Genomic DNA, 15,913 nt, shown 5'->3' with positions numbered 1-15,913 from the left:
GAGGAGGACCCAAGGTGCCTCCCAGGCATAATTTCATCAAATGTGAACAACTGAGTAGAACCATCAACTTCCTGTAAGCCAGATGAATGACTTCCTCGCCACTCAAAGCAAGGTTTTGAACCCAAAGCGGTGAGGGGCAAGTAATGCAAAGTCTCCTGGGTCACCAAGGCACCTTGTGTAGCGTCCAAATAATGTGCCAAACTCAGAATGTGCATATTTTTTTAACTCAACCTTTGATGTGTCACTTTATTTTATATAATACAAATCACATTTTATAACTAGATCTACTAGTTTAGTTTTATGGTCATTTGAAACAATTATTTGCTATTTGGAGAGTATTAGGAAGGCAATTTAACCAAGCAGTTGATACAAGTTATTTTTTGTATCCTGGTTAGTAAATCAGAGAAGACGAAGCACTCATTTTGATGTATTTATTTGGAAATTTTCCGCGAAAAAATAGAAAAAAAGTAAATATAATTATGAGAATACAACAACAATTATACTGGTATAACAAAAATATGAAGTATGTGATAACCAAGAACAGCAAAAGCTATTAAAATATTTTTAGGGACATGTAAAGAAGCAACATTTGAATTTTGGTTACTAGCATCTAGATTTATATCACAGTTGTTATAATGACTAAATGGACGTTCGCGTCCGGTTTCACAAGGGATGCCTATGTCACCGACACATGCCGCATGCGCCATGACGTAAGCAATGACGTTTTGTTCTTTTACACCGGTCAGAAGGTGTGCCATTGGTCCACGCGAATACACGGCAACGTCTTCGCCACTGTGTGTTTCCCAAGGAAGTTCAACAACAACGTCCTGTTTGAAATCTTTGTCGGCTGCAAAATGGACAAGAAATTATAAAAATACATTAAAATAACGTTGAAACGTTGAAAACACGAATTACATGTGCCTTTTTACATAGTGTAATAATAGATCTAACACTAACAAGTGAATGAAGTATTGCCATACTGGAGAGCACCTTATTATAATCTCTACTGTTCATGCAATGTTAACATTTGACTGCAAAATGCGACCTTGAACTTTTAACTAGGGATCTGAAAAGTTTTGCGTGACACATCGTCTTATTATGGGGTACATGTGTGCCAAGTAATATTAAAATCCATTTATAGATTGCAGAGTTATGATGTAGCAAAATTGTCCGGTTACCTCCCTTCAGTAATCAAACGTCATTTATCGAACCAGGCATTGCACTGATAGACGCTCATTGATAATATATAATGATGTAAACGTAGGCAGAACGTTTGACATATAGACGTCAGTAAGAATGGTTTTATTAGCCAATGGAAATAAAGGTTTAGAGGTCAAAGACACTTGATAGAGGGAGCCACTTGTAACCAGTAGAGGGCGCCATATTCAGTAGGTATAAATATACTGAAATGACGGGGGAATTTCAGATTGCTGAAAGGTCTCAAAGAGTTAACATCGACTGCTAATATATACTGTGACTTTTAAATTGAACCTACTACTAACTAGACGTTCTTTCTAAGGGAGTCTAACTACCAAGAGAGGATAGACTAGTATTAAGTAGATGAAAAACCGAGTCACAGTTGAACATGAACAGCCATCATCGAGTTAAGAGGCAGAGCTATTAAGAGTTACAACTCCTTTAATGGATTTGTTGAGTTAGAATCTATAACATTGGCGTAAGAAAATAATATAAATTAGAATTTAGATAAATGTAGGACTAATTAAGGAATAAAGACAGAACTCCTTTAGATATAGCTCAGAGTTATAACACCATATTTTACATTTATTTTATCTGATTATTGTTTAAACTTCTAATCATTTACGAATCATTGGTTACCAATCAAGGAGGCAAAGAAGCCCATAGGAAAATTATATAGGCCTATATTATTAAGTTACAACTTCTATTATTTTATAATCATATAAGTTCAAGCTCGGTACACGCTACAATAGACCGGACAGGAAAATAAGCACTTTTGACCTTTGCCCTCCAATTGTGACATTGACCTTTGAGCTAGGGGTCCAGGTTTTGCACAAGACACATCGTCTTATCATGAGGAACATTTATACCAAGTAATATTAAAATCCCTTGATGAATGACAAAGTTATGAACCGGACAAGAAATTGCGGACGGACGGACCGAATGATGGAATGACGGACGGACGGACGGAAAAGCCATGCGCGAATCAAGCCAATTTTCTCGGGGGAGTGGGGTGGGGTGTCCAACCGAACCCTTATTATGACAAACGTGTCTTTATACACTAAATTGTTTTGTGGATGTTAACCGTTTACATATACAGTGTTTTCAATAAGTGATTCGGACATATCATGCATGGTTTTCTCGTGGTTTTCACTGTTTAATCAATACTCCGCACCAATAAATACCGGTATGTGTCAGTTCAGCAACTGAGGAAAAATGGAATAAACAGCAATATCATCGAGATATCTCTCTCTTTGCTTTGTAGAAACTTACTTGTATCAAAATAGGAAAGGTTGCGCCGTCTGGAATAGAAATTGTTGTTTGGACCATTGGCATATGAAAGAGTTGTGTACGGCATGTCGTCCTCAGCAAGTTCAACGGATCCATTTGAGGCTTTAACAACATCTAAATATAACAGAAAACATAAATTAAGTTACAAGCAATCCTCTTCAGAAATCATGCTGTTACTGTCAGTGTATGAAGTATGCGCCTTAATTCTGTCAAAAATCGCATTTATTAACACTACCAGTGTAAAACAAACGGTAATCAAAAGTTCTGAAATATAATGCATGTATGCTTTCGTCTATCAAAAGAAACATCTGAAATACTTTATATATATATATATATATATATATATTATGATGTGCACATCCATACATGTGTATATGGCGACAACGAGAGTTGAATGTGTCATTTGGAAGTGTGCTTTTTTCATGGGATCTTTGCCCTTGTTTTGTTAGAAAGGTTTTACCTTTAACTAGTGTGAAAACGTGTTTACAGAAGGAACTTTTTTCTACTTCGTTTATACATAATTTATTTTAGGTCGATTGTAAAGTAAGTTCTACAACTTGTATTATCACTCTCGACACGTCATTCTTGATGGAATCCATCGCCATGAGGGCATGAGAGAAGAAAAGCCAGTTTCCCTTTTAATGCTGAGCGTCAAGCAAGGGAGCTGCTGGTAACATTTTTCTACTTAGTGTCCGTTTTTTTTTTTAAATCTCAGAGATCATAACACGTTCTTGCTACAGTTACTTTTAACTGGTGTATAATAAAGAACTCTGGTGGCATGACATTGGGAAATAAGAAAAACAATGTTTAAAATACCTAAAATGTCATTTCCTCTCTCCGAATATCCGGCGATTGTCATAGTGTGAGAATGGTCAGCCGTGACAATTACCAATGTTTCCGTTTCATTTGTCATGTCTAAAACAGTTTGCACAGCTCTCTCGAACGATATGGTCTCTGTAAGAGCTCGTTTTGCTTTGATGGCGTGGTGACCATGGTCGATCCTTGCACCTTGTGAGTGAGACAGTATTTATTGTCTGATATCATTACGTTTACAAAACATTTTCCCTGTGTATTACTAGTAACAACCAATCCAACCTTTATCTTTTCAGAATATTTCAAAACGTTTACAATATTGGCCTGGCAAAATCCACCTGAGTCAATTACAACATTGCAAATCAAGGTACTGTTAATAACCCTATTATATTCTATCAATAGAACTGTCCTATTGTACTTAAGCCAGTGTTATTTAAGAAAGCTACTAATTCAATTGTTTATACTGATACATGCATTTTAAGTCTTACCTTCTACCATAAGAAAGAAGCCATTTTCATTCTTATCAAGAATTTGTATAGCTTTGCGGGTCATTTCTGCCAAACTTGGCTCTCCTGCCATACTTGTATCTCGGTCCAATTCGTACGACATATGACTTTTGTGAAACAATCCTAAAATATCAAAACTAATGTAATAAATTATCCACTTTTAAGTATTGTATTCTACGACTGTATTTTGTCTTAATGTATCACAAGCATGGTTTCACAAAAGTTCATCAAACTAAGTCATTTTCACGACAATTTCAGGCTGTGGAATTCAAGTGTTCTCATTTCTGAACAAGTGGATACTATATACATGAATATGACAAGAGACGTAAATTCGTAATATCCAACTTATAAACTGTATCAACAATTGCATGTAAAATTTCGCACCCCAACGTTATTATATTTCTGAGTGCAAACATAATTATGTTTGTTTTGTAATAAAAATATGTTTATATGTCTTAAGTAGACATTTTTAACAACATTTTCTTATATGTGACTGAACTGTTGAACACTAAATTGTCTGTGACTTTTTACCGAAGAGGTAATCGGTGTTCTCAGGGTCAACTCCTTGGAGATGTTCTGTATTATGAACAACCTTGTACGTAAGGTTTCTCTTTTCTTTATCTTCTTTCCAGGCCTAAAACAGGAAAAAACGTCTTTTCGGTATTATAATAATTGACAAGTAAATGGTTGGAGTCCTAAATTGGAAGCATTCCATATTTAGGCTACAGAAGTAATTATATCGATTTCATACATGTTCACCGGACTGTCATATAACGATTTTTTTAGGTTGCAAACGATAAAACCAGAATGTGCATCTAATAAGTACCAGTTGGGAAATATGATATCATGCTCCATTGGCCCTGACATTGAACGTTAACACTTACATTGTTATGCATAGGGTTTCCTTGTAAGAAAGGTATACAGTACCTTTATAAGATTCTGACGGTCATATCTTTGGCCCTTAAAATCGATCTTGCCTGTGGTAGGATCTGGAATGCTGTTTGGAATGAAATTACGAGCTCCTCCTCCCATCATAACCTTCAATTGAAGTTAATTAATAAATTATCAAAACAGAGCATATACATGGACATTCTTTAAATGTTGCCGCGTGGTTAGCTTAGGCATGTGTTGCCGATCCCTTTCAACAGGTATTAATACTGTTTTTCTTCAACTAATATTATTTTTAAGACTCTGACATGAAACAACTTTCAACAGAACTAGACGGGCACATCCGTTATAAAAAAAAAACAACAATTAGTTAAAAAGTATTCCACCACAAAAGCTGAGTTATATTTCGGCAGATAGATTAGATTCCACTTCAATGCAAATAGAGAGAAATAATTCCAGACTAACACAAAGAAAAAAAAATAAAAAGACGAGCGAAAATAATACAAAGCTCATAACTCATGTCGTGAAACACATTTTGTGAACTGCTTTCATATATCACAAATTCTGAGAATTTTATTACAATTTGAGATATATAACAATATATCATAAAAACAATAACTGTATAATATTACAAAATGTAAGACCTGTATATCACTAGCGTTGTAAATAAGTTGGCTGGCTATATCAGTACAGTGCCCTTCAGGTGAATTTGGAATTTCGTGGTCATTTTCCCAGTCACGATTAGTGGTCGCGGCGTACAACGCGGCGGGTGTCGCGTGCGTCACACGTGATGTGGTGACAAAACCAGTTGATTTTCCTGAAATTTTAAAATGAAATGAAGATGTACATTTATTTTCTAAAACAAGTTGAAATACACATATCCTGTGAATGAATTAACGTTCCAATTTTCATTTCAAACATAGGGAGAGAACAAATAAGAACAAATAACTTTACTGTTTTAACTTCCCAGTGTTTGTATATTTTTGCCAGAAACAATGGCGATTAGGCAACAATTCTGTACATTTTGTGGTTTGAGATATTAGGCCAGGAATCTATTTAACAATCAAAATGATCGGTAGCATGCTGTTGTATTCCTGTAACAAATCAGTGATGCACGGGTAGGGCGTCCGACTCCCGACGTATGAGAACTTTTTCTAAACCTATTCTAGAATATTTTATGAATTTAACAGGTAAGACATGCTCTTAACAAAACAAAAAAAAAAAACATCAGTTATTCTCTGAAATATTTTTAGATGAAATATGTTTATCCCATTTATAACACTAGCAGGTTACAAAAAAAACTTCCAGTCGATACCTAACCTGACTCGAGTAGAAAATCACTTTATATATTTAGTATAAATACATATATTTCATCCATTTCTGATTAACCCTTATCATGCTGGACACGACTGATTCTGTATTTGCGACCAATGTAGATCATGATCAGCCTGCAAATCCGTGCAGTCTGATCATGGTCTGCACTGTTCGCCATTTAATCAGTATCTTTTTGGTAAGCACCCCTTTTAACAGTTAAGGTACAGTCCAAATCGAAAGATGGACAAGTTCATTACAGAAATATAGCAGGGTAAGGTTTAAGCACCTATTAGTTAACAGGATACAAACCAGCTTCTTGCGACCAATGCAGAATAGTTGATAATGTATGATTGGTCAAATCATGGCACTCGTCATAGACGGCTGAACTATCAACACCGATTGTGCGACTCTTTGACTTCACGCCTGTCACCATAGCCGTCATTGTGGCAGCCGAGTCTGGAACTTGGTAGTCGGTCGTGTAAACCTTGTATTAAACAAAAATATAGACACTCAACAGTATTCAGATCAAGAAATATTTAGAAATGACACATACAGGTTTAAAGACTCAAAGTGTAGAGATCAAGCTATTTATTATATACCTATATAAATTCTGTAAAAATATCGGCTTGTATTTCACTATTAAAAGTGAACAGAAAAAAAATCCGTATTGTACGTTTTAAATTCCGTATTGTACCTTCCATATTGTATGCTGTTAATATGCATGATCTGACACAGTTCTTAAGAAAGCGCACTTAAAAACTTCTCGAGGATTTTGCAAGGTCGGATTACACTTGGCGCTTTCGCGCCTCATGAGATCCGATCTGGCAAAAATCCACTCGAGCCGAATGCAGCATCCCAGATCGAGCTATTGTTATAATAACCCTATTATATTTGATAAGGTTATACCGTGTAATGCAAAATCTGGACATTTAAAAGTCATGAGAAATCTTTGGTGATATGTCTATCAAACTCAGAATATGCAAAGGTAATGGAAGTAATAAACAAAAGTCAGATGCCACTTTTAAAAAGGACTTTATCATTTGTTGTAAAAGGGACTACTGCGACTTGTATATGAGCCGTGCCATGAGAAAACCAACATAGTGGGTTTGCGACCAGCATGGATCCAGACCAGCCTGCGCATCCGCGCTGGATCCATGCTGGTCGCATACCCACTATGTTGGTTTTCTCATGGCACGGCTCATATATTTTCAGCTTAGCTTGCAGCATTACAGTTACCACTCCTGCTACATTATTTTTAAAAAGCTGGTCGCATCATTGTTTTGTACGTGTATCCTATATATCTTTGAATGAAACTTAGTCATTCTTTTAAAAGCGCATTCTGTTTAAGTATTTTTTGTTTTAATTTCATTTTCGCCTTTGCGACCAGTGTAGATCAGCCTGTATATTCATGCATTTTAATGGTACTGTCCAAATTGGAAGATGGACAAGTTCATTATAGAAAATTAGCAGGGTAAGGGTTCAGATTTCTCTGATACGAGAAGATGCACAACAGTTAAGTACTAGTCTTTAACAAACAAATATCCTCTATGACGTAAGCACTGCAAATTACCTTCGACAAAGCGGTGTTAGGGAATTGTTCGAAATTGAGTTCCGTTTCTTCTCCTGGCTTCCCTTGCATTTGACCTTTGAGCAGTCTTGCCGCAGAGATAGTGCTAATTCCCATACCATCTCCTATCATTAACACAATGTTTCTGGCCTTCTCTGTATTAGGTTTGCGGTTCAGGTATCGGTTTATGTTGTCTTTTGCCAAGTTCCGCCAGTATATTGCGTCTGATGGACATAATTAAACAGACGTCATGTCAGATAACGGAGCTGATCAGTTAACGTCAAAACGCTGTTTGAGCCATGCCATGAGAAAATCAACATAGTGGGTTTGCGACCAGCATGGATCCAGACCAGCCTGTGCATCCGTGCAATCTGGCCAGACTCCATGCTGTTCGCTTTCAAAGCCTATTGCAATTAGAGAAACCGTCAGCGAACAGCACGGATCCTGACCAGACTGCGCGGATGCCACTATGCGCAAAGCCACTATGTTGGTTTTCTCATGGTGCGGCTCATTTAAACAATGGGACTTTAACTGATATATTAAGAGGTCATAATATAACAAAAATTCAAACACGAACTATAATATAGATTGGATGAAAATCTAAAATTTAAATTATTTACTGGTCACAAGCCTTTGTATAGTGATACATTGTTGTGATTACGTCATGATAAAGATTCCTGATCATATAGGCGTATAAGACAGACGAACAATGTCCAGCGCCATCACATGATAAGTCACTCCAGGCGTATAAAACACAAACTGATCATTATCATATATATGAGCAACAAAATAAATGATTTAAACTAACCTTGTGAATGAGCGAATGAAGCCACCAGTCCCCAAGCATATAACTGTAGCAGCATGTTACCTGCAATAATGAAAAAGAAATGAATTTGCTTATTGATAACTGTGTTCCTTAAAGGTCCAATACTAAGGAAAGTGAACATTTTAATTTCTTTTAAAAAGCACAGAAACTATTTCATTTTATTGGAAAATGAAAGTTGGTATGTAGAAATTCGAAATAAATTGCAGTATATGTACAATTATTTTTCTATGAAGTATGAAGAAAGTTAAAAAGACCTTGGGGTCATTCTGCCGATTCATTGAAATTTCAACATAATACACATACATTTCTTTGAGTTCCAAAGACCTTCTATAAATTTTGACCTGCCAATCTTCATTATTTAGTGTCTTGCAGAAGTATATGCACTGGCTATGAAAAAAAATGCCAACTCACTTTCCCTTAGTAATGGACCTTTAAATTGTCCTGTATAGCCTTATATAAACGATGATGAATGAAAACGCTTGATAATGTTATTTTCCAATCATTTTTCACCACGCAACAGATGTTGTTCAAAGTCCATGTCAAACACTTCAAGTAAAAGCTACCTTTATAAAAAAAAGTCTGAAATATATATCAGGGTGAAATTCCAATAGCCACTGACTAGTATGGGTTATCATAGATACAAGACAAGTCTGAATTCATACCAACAATTATCCTACATGATATTTTTATCCATCTTAGAAAACCATTATCATGGCTATAAAATTGACAAAAAGAAATTAACTAACAATATGTCTTCTTGTTTGGTTGTTTGCTTTTTATATATGCATTAATAGATGCATTTATATGCAGCAGATTTCATATTTCTTCTGCCATAAAAAACCGGTCAGAAAATTAAAAGTACGCATTTGTATTTATTGAATGATGAAACCTATTTTTAATATCTTAAATGCTGACGCAGACTGACCAAAAACTTTAGATGCCTTACATCTGGGACCATCCTGGCTGACACCAATCATCACGGCCAACCTAATTAAAATAGTAGCCTTTATAATACAAATAATTTTCTAAAGTTTTCTAACGAAAACAAAAAGGCAAATCATGAACATAATCTTTCGTGTGAAATATTTTTTTTTGGAAAATGAGTTGTGGTCTTTTTAAGAAAGAGAGCTATTGTGGCCCTATATTGCTCATCTGACTCAAATGGCTACATGGAGGACCTTAATAATATGCTATATGCAAACTATTTAAGCTCTAAGCATTGATGTTTTAGACAGAAAGATTTTTCTATATGAGACTTTGTAAAACAAGTGACCCCCAAGGGCCAGTTTTAACCCCAGACGCTAGATCTGAATGAAATTGCTACAGGATCACTAGACGATTCCCTCGCATCAAATGTTTTAACTACTGGCCGCGAAGATTGTCAACCTTTTCCTATACGAGTCTATGTAAAACAAGTGAATCCTGGTCGGGAACAACTTCAATCCCAGAGGCATGGTTATAACAAGATATACTACTCATTTTTACAAGCACAATATCTAGTGCGAGTGCTTCAGATTATGGGCAGTGTAAAAGGTTTTATATATAAACAAGTGATCCCCGGGCAGGGGCAACTCTGACCACATGGGCATGTTTTGAACAAGCTCGGCAGAGGACTACCACACCATGCTACATGCCAATTATCTTAGCTCAGGGCGTAACTGTTTTAGACAAGAAGGTTTTTCTTGCGTAAGCTTATATAAAAAAGAACCACTGGGCGGGACCAGTTTTGACCCCAGGGCATAATTTGAATGCATTTGATTGAAACCACTACACAATTCTACATATCAAATATTTAAGCTCTGGCCTTTTTGGTTTCAGACAAGTAGATTTTTAAAGGTTTTCTTCTATAAAGGATTTGTAAAATAAGCGAACCCCGTGGCGCTGCCACCTTTAACCGTTGGGACTTGATTTGAGTAAACTGTGTAGAGGACCACTAGACAGTGCTACATACCAAATATCTTATCTCTAGCCTTGCGGGTTTGCAGATAAAAAATCCCTTTTGTTGCCATGGCAACCAGTTTTCTGCATGAAATGCATTTTTAATTACTTTGGTTGAGGACATCAAGTGAATATCCAGGCCAAGTTTCATAAACTTTCACCAACATATTTCAGAAAAGACGTTTTAGTAAGAAAGGTTGACGCGGGATAATGGTCTATCCACCTGTACTTATGCTGGTAAAGCAAGTGTCAGCAAAACATGATTATCTGATCACATTATTTTCAAACATTTCAAAGGAAGGCAAATATTTTTAATTACATGACCTTTACACGCATTTATACAACCAAACAATGTGAGATTGATAACTTTGTACCGAATCTTAAAACCAGCAACTACACGCACACTGATACGTCAAAAAATATAAAGACAGTACAACGAACAAAAAAATATTTCAACCAATTTATCTTATTATTATGCGCTAGTACGGAAAACTGCTCGAGCTCTCTCGCTCTCTCCATTTATGTTTCACCGTCTCTATGATATATTTATATCATTTATATTGTTAGGTGAATATATAATAAATTATTAATGATAGCTTCTATGTCTTTCGGTGACCTAAAATAGACATAGAAATAATTCTTTTTTTTTTTATTATGATTTCTTGAAATGTAGATGTGTGTGTATTTTTTTTTTCAATTACGAAACGACCATACTTAACGTTCGGACCAGCATGTCACAGTGCCTATTGTAGACAGTGTTTGTCAGAATTTCCTTTAAAAAAAACAACACATAATTATTTAATAGCAAGCACGTTTTTATTCTTAAATAATGACGAGCATTTAATGATATAAAATAATATTACCTTCTCCCGTGATTTTTGTCTGTGTTCAAAAAGTATAATTATACCGCAGGAAAAAAGTTATTGGCGATAAAAATGGTGAACTGCTCTCAAGTTTGTTCATATAAGGTTAGTCGGTCTTTTGATATTACATAGAAAAACCTTAATATCGTATTACAATGAAATAAAATGAAGTTAGCATTATGTATTTATCGTAACAACGAGACCGGTGATATTCGAGATTGTAATCTTTAAAATTGTGACAATCTATTGCTAAATGTCAAATAATCTTGCCAGTCTGATGGAATTTAAAGTAATACAGTTACATATGGAATTTATGAATAACCTATTTTATCCACTTCAGTGACAGCTGTAAAACCTCTGTTAACATCACCCCTGAGAAGCCAAACTCATTGCAAAGTCAGATATTTTATTATCAAAAACCAAATGATGTGGCCGTGACCTTTGACCTATTTACTCCTAAAATCCTAGGGGTCATCTGGTGATGATCAAGTTTAACAAGTGTATGTGTCAGTCTACAGTAGGCCAATGTGCTCTCCAGTTATTGATAAGAAGCCAAGAGCATAAAACATTAAGCATAAGACCTGCAAGATAAGTTAGAAACTGAATTTGTGCAAATGACATTCATGAAATCGCATACAGCTTATGAGGTATAATTAAGGTCCGAATCGTACTGTCTTTGACAGCAAAGCATTTCAAAATTTTAAATATATTTAATTCAGTTTTTTTTTAATGGTTACACATTATATAATGTTATGCTCAACTTAGACACATAAAACGATAATTAACTTTGAAAGACTGATATAACAATAAGGCGTAAAAACATTGTTAGTTTCCGGTATCCCGACCTACCCTAATTTTTTGGCCCGACCCTAAATGTTTTTATGGCCTTGGAGAATATTTTTTTCAACTTTTTAATAAAAAGTTGCAAAACTGCACTATTTATGCTTTAAACATGTCCAGTGATGTTAGAAATCAACTTACTGATGCTCTGAAGGCATTACCCTCTTATTTACATTCATTTTTTGACACAAAAATAATTTCCAAAAGGTCTCCCTTAATAAAAAAAAAACCAAAAAAAAAATTCCGACCTACCTACCCTAATTTTTTTGAGCATGTTACCGGAAACAAAGATTTTTTTTAGGCCTAAGCAATTTTGATCAATTAATTGTATAATAGCTTTCACACAAAAAAACATAATTATTCATAAAACCACAATGATTTATCAACATTAATAGATGTTTTGTCGTCTGTTGTAGCATACATTTTCTAAAACAACTGCAAAATATAAAATTATAAATCAGAAATCATTTGAAACTATCAAGCAGCATAATAAAGAGATAATCATTAATGAGCCGCGCCATGAGAAAACCAGCATAGTGCATTTGCGACCAGCATGGATCCAGACCAGCCTGCGCATCCGCGCAGTCTGGTCAGGATCCATGCTTTTCGCTAACGGTTCCTCTAATTGCAATAGGCTTTGAAAGCGAACAGCATGGATCCTGGTCTGGATCCATGCTGGTCGCAAAGCCACTGTGTTGGTTTTCTTATGGCGCGGCTCATTTATCCATTCCCTTTATGTTTTGTTAATCAGCATAAAACAACGCCTATAACTTGATATAAATGAGCGAACATATTAATATTATCTAGAATGTTCCGTCAACACGTATAAATATAAATACATAAAAATCCGAGTATATCTACCATTATATAACAAAAATTACATATGAACGAACACTTGTCCGGTGTTGGATTTCCCAGAAAGCTCTTTAAAACGTTATCGACATATTCTACACCGGTTTAGAAGAATATTGAAAACCAACGTATTTCTGTCAATAAATGAACCATAAAAAGCATGTCACGTTAAGTATGACAATAATCCCGCTGCTAAGTTGACAGATAAATTTTAAAAAGATGGGATATTACCAGACATATGTCTCCAACCCACGTCATCGAGGTTGGCAGCTGAACTTTGTGTCTGGACAGCTAACTGCAAACACGACTCGGTGTCAATTAAGAAACGTATATTTTGTATTGGTTTCGTTAGATTAGTGCCACAGTTGCGCAGAATTTCTTTAAACTTTGTGTACTGACTGAGAATGAAGTTTAAACGGAAATATGTTTTAAAAATCACAGATACCCACGCTTGATCTTGAATTATCTGCCCTTGAAAATCAGAAAATACTAAAAATCCAATTTTCAAGGGCAGATAATTCAAGATCAAGGCAAGAAAACTATGTATTTTAATTTCATTTCTCTTTCAGACTTCATTTGGAGTCAGTATACAAAGTTTAAAGAATTTCGGTCCATGGGAAAGACTAGGACTTTGCGGTATCATTTTGTCATGTTCATTATTCATGTTCAAAGAGGCAAAAATTTCTTACAGAAAGAATTTCTTCTTTTTAACTTTTTTACTGACAGAGAATCAAATCAAAAACAGAAATATGAAATAAAACAAACCATAGGAACACAGCCTTATTCATGAATTGTCTGCCCTTGAAAGTCGGAAAATATTGAAAAGAAACCTACTTTCAAGGGCAGATAATTCAAGATCAAGCCTGGGTACCTATAACTATTTATACATTTTTCCGTTTTAAACTTGATTCTCAGTCAGTAAACAAAGTTTAAAGAAATTCTGCCTGTAGGAAAAGAATTATCATGATTGCCAGTTCAATACTTACGGACATTAACGCCGTGTTAACACATTTAGTGTCACTAGTGTCGAAAAAAAGACATACAGCTGTCATGACCGAGTTATATACAATTATTATCTGTTTACGCGCCATCAAAACGACAAAGACCATGCGGTTGTCATGAGGGACATGTCAAGTGAATGTACATTTTCAATAAGAAATATTTACATTTTTGTGTAAAATATTTTTAGAAAGGTACGATTCTCAATGAATTATCAGTGAAATATTTCTGCAGTGTTCTCTCTCTCTCTCTTTCTCTCTCCTGTTTCTTTTTCTTTTTCTTGTTTTCGAATTGAAATTTCCTCGTCAGAACAAAATTAATCATATTTGTATTACCGTGATGATTTATTCCAACCCATGGCCATCGCTCAATGTTTTGCCTACACGCATAGACATGCATGTTAGGAATACATCAAAACTTAGTCGCAGTAAATGGGTTCTAGGTGCAAATAAATTAACTCTCACCAGCAGTGATGGATCAATTAAATATCTTTCTTCAATTAAACATAATATTGATTTCAATGAAACTAGACTTCAGAAATATTACATAACATTTCCTTTTCAGTAAATGAAACTAAAACAACCAACACGATAAGCTTGTATGGTCGCAAAAGTTTAAATTTTATTTTTTACCTATCTAATTCAGTCATTAAAAAAATCAACAATTTTACGCGGCTTTGGTTCAGATTATGACAGAACACCATGTACAAATTAAATGTAAGAGCAAAAAAGGGATTGCACTTGGCGCAAAAATACACCCTACGCAAATGCATTTTGGTTCACATGGGATTTCCTAGTGCGCAGGCACAACTTTTGTACCCGGGCCAAATCTTGCGCATGTGAACAGCGCTGTTATAAACATGAACAATTTCAGATTATTGTAACTTAGTAAGCATAGATAACTGTTAAAGCTCCAGCTTCTTAGAAGAGAAAAGATTAATTTATATTACCTGATGGATTTAGAATAATTATATTCCTCACAAAGATTTAGAAAAAAAAATCACACAGTTTTCATAACATCTTATCCAATCGCTATAACAATGAAATCGAACAATAAACACAAAAACAGTGTCTGTTCTATTTATGTTTTGTTTTAACACGAAAAACGAATGCAGAAATAAAAGAATAATTTACCTGATCTGTCAATTGTCTTCCCGCTTTGCTAAGGTGTTAAACTGTCATGGCGACTGGTGTTGAAGATCACAACGGTTTCGCTGTAACACTAGTCAAAAAACATTGAATCCTATGACAACATGTTTGTTGTTTCACTCTTACGACATTGAAATAAACTAGTAAATCGCCCGAGGACAATAATCGTGCAGTGTTACGTTAGAGACAAATGCAGTCTGAATGCTAATGTCCGGAAAATTACAACTTAAAAATATTGTTTATTTCTTTTTTTTCTTTTTGTTTATCCAAATTATTTCATTTGTGTACAACGGGCAGTTAACCCCATCAGTGTTAGGGGATTCCGTGTTCTGAGCTGCCATTTGGAGATGGAGAAAATTAATTTCAGAGGAAATCATCACACAGAACATACGCCTCGCCCACTGATCGGCTTTACGACCCTATGATCCATAGATCTGCGTTCTCACTACGGGCTGAACTTGAAAAACATATTACCTATTTATATTCATATATATAAATCATTGTCCATGTCAATGAGAAATTACGTCAGTATATATAGTAATGAGTTAAGTGACAACACGTTCTATAAACAAAGATAATATTTCATTTCAATGACAGTTTACACTATTAGCTCGCAACGTTTAATTTTCACGTTGTAAAACTGCATGTTTTTTCTCAAACTCTGCTCACGTATGCAACTTTAGTCATCCTCAACGGCGTGTTTAAGAGATTAATTTCTTCATAAAATTTACCTATATTTGACAGCGAGATGAACGTTGGCTAGAATTGTACATGAATTTTCTTAACAATTGTTTTTATTTTCTTTAAATTTTTCTTTTAGTATTTACAATGTTCTTTAAGAAAACTTTGACTTAAGACAAGTCATATAGAAA

General features: G+C 35.0%; 1 protein-coding gene across 3 annotated transcripts; it reads right to left on the bottom strand.

Annotated features, from left to right (window-relative positions):
* Window positions 1-416: 416 nt before the first annotated feature.
* LOC123549379 (alkaline phosphatase-like) lies at window positions 417-15,526 on the bottom strand. 3 transcript variants are annotated; one of them, XM_045337413.2, is made up of 11 exons: window positions 15,027-15,526; window positions 8,384-8,443; window positions 7,579-7,799; window positions 6,318-6,492; window positions 5,339-5,511; window positions 4,734-4,844; window positions 4,338-4,440; window positions 3,789-3,929; window positions 3,304-3,495; window positions 2,470-2,601; window positions 417-847 (listed from the first exon to the last, which is right to left on the bottom strand). In XM_045337413.2, the coding sequence occupies exons 2-11, from the start codon at window positions 8,436-8,438 to the stop codon at window positions 498-500; spliced, it is 1,653 nt and encodes a 550-aa protein (XP_045193348.2). In that variant the 5' UTR covers window positions 8,439-8,443; window positions 15,027-15,526; the 3' UTR covers window positions 417-497. The 3 variants fall into 3 exon arrangements, with proteins under 3 accessions (XP_045193348.2, XP_045193349.2, XP_053401414.1); XM_045337414.2 differs by lacking the exon at window positions 15,027-15,526 and adding an exon at window positions 14,843-14,990; XM_053545439.1 differs by lacking the exon at window positions 15,027-15,526 and adding an exon at window positions 9,327-9,393.
* Between the last annotated feature and the right edge of the window lie 387 nt (window positions 15,527-15,913).

Source organism: Mercenaria mercenaria, chromosome 6, assembly GCF_021730395.1.
Source record: "Mercenaria mercenaria strain notata chromosome 6, MADL_Memer_1, whole genome shotgun sequence".
Lineage (NCBI taxonomy): Eukaryota > Metazoa > Mollusca > Bivalvia > Venerida > Veneridae > Mercenaria > Mercenaria mercenaria.
This window is presented reverse-complemented; position numbering and strand designations above follow the sequence as displayed.

Coding starts and splice junctions, on each gene's coding strand:
- LOC123549379 (XM_053545439.1), bottom strand. CDS start 9,378: ATGATTGGTGTCAGCCAGGATGGTCCCAGATGTAAGGCATCTAAAGTT. Junction 7,800..8,383: donor TTCATTCGCTCATTCACAAG/GTTAGTTTAAAT, acceptor TATGTCCATCAG/ACGCAATATACTGGCGGAAC. Junction 2,602..3,303: donor GAGAGGAAATGACATTTTAG/GTATTTTAAACA, acceptor TGTTATATTTAG/ATGTTGTTAAAGCCTCAAAT.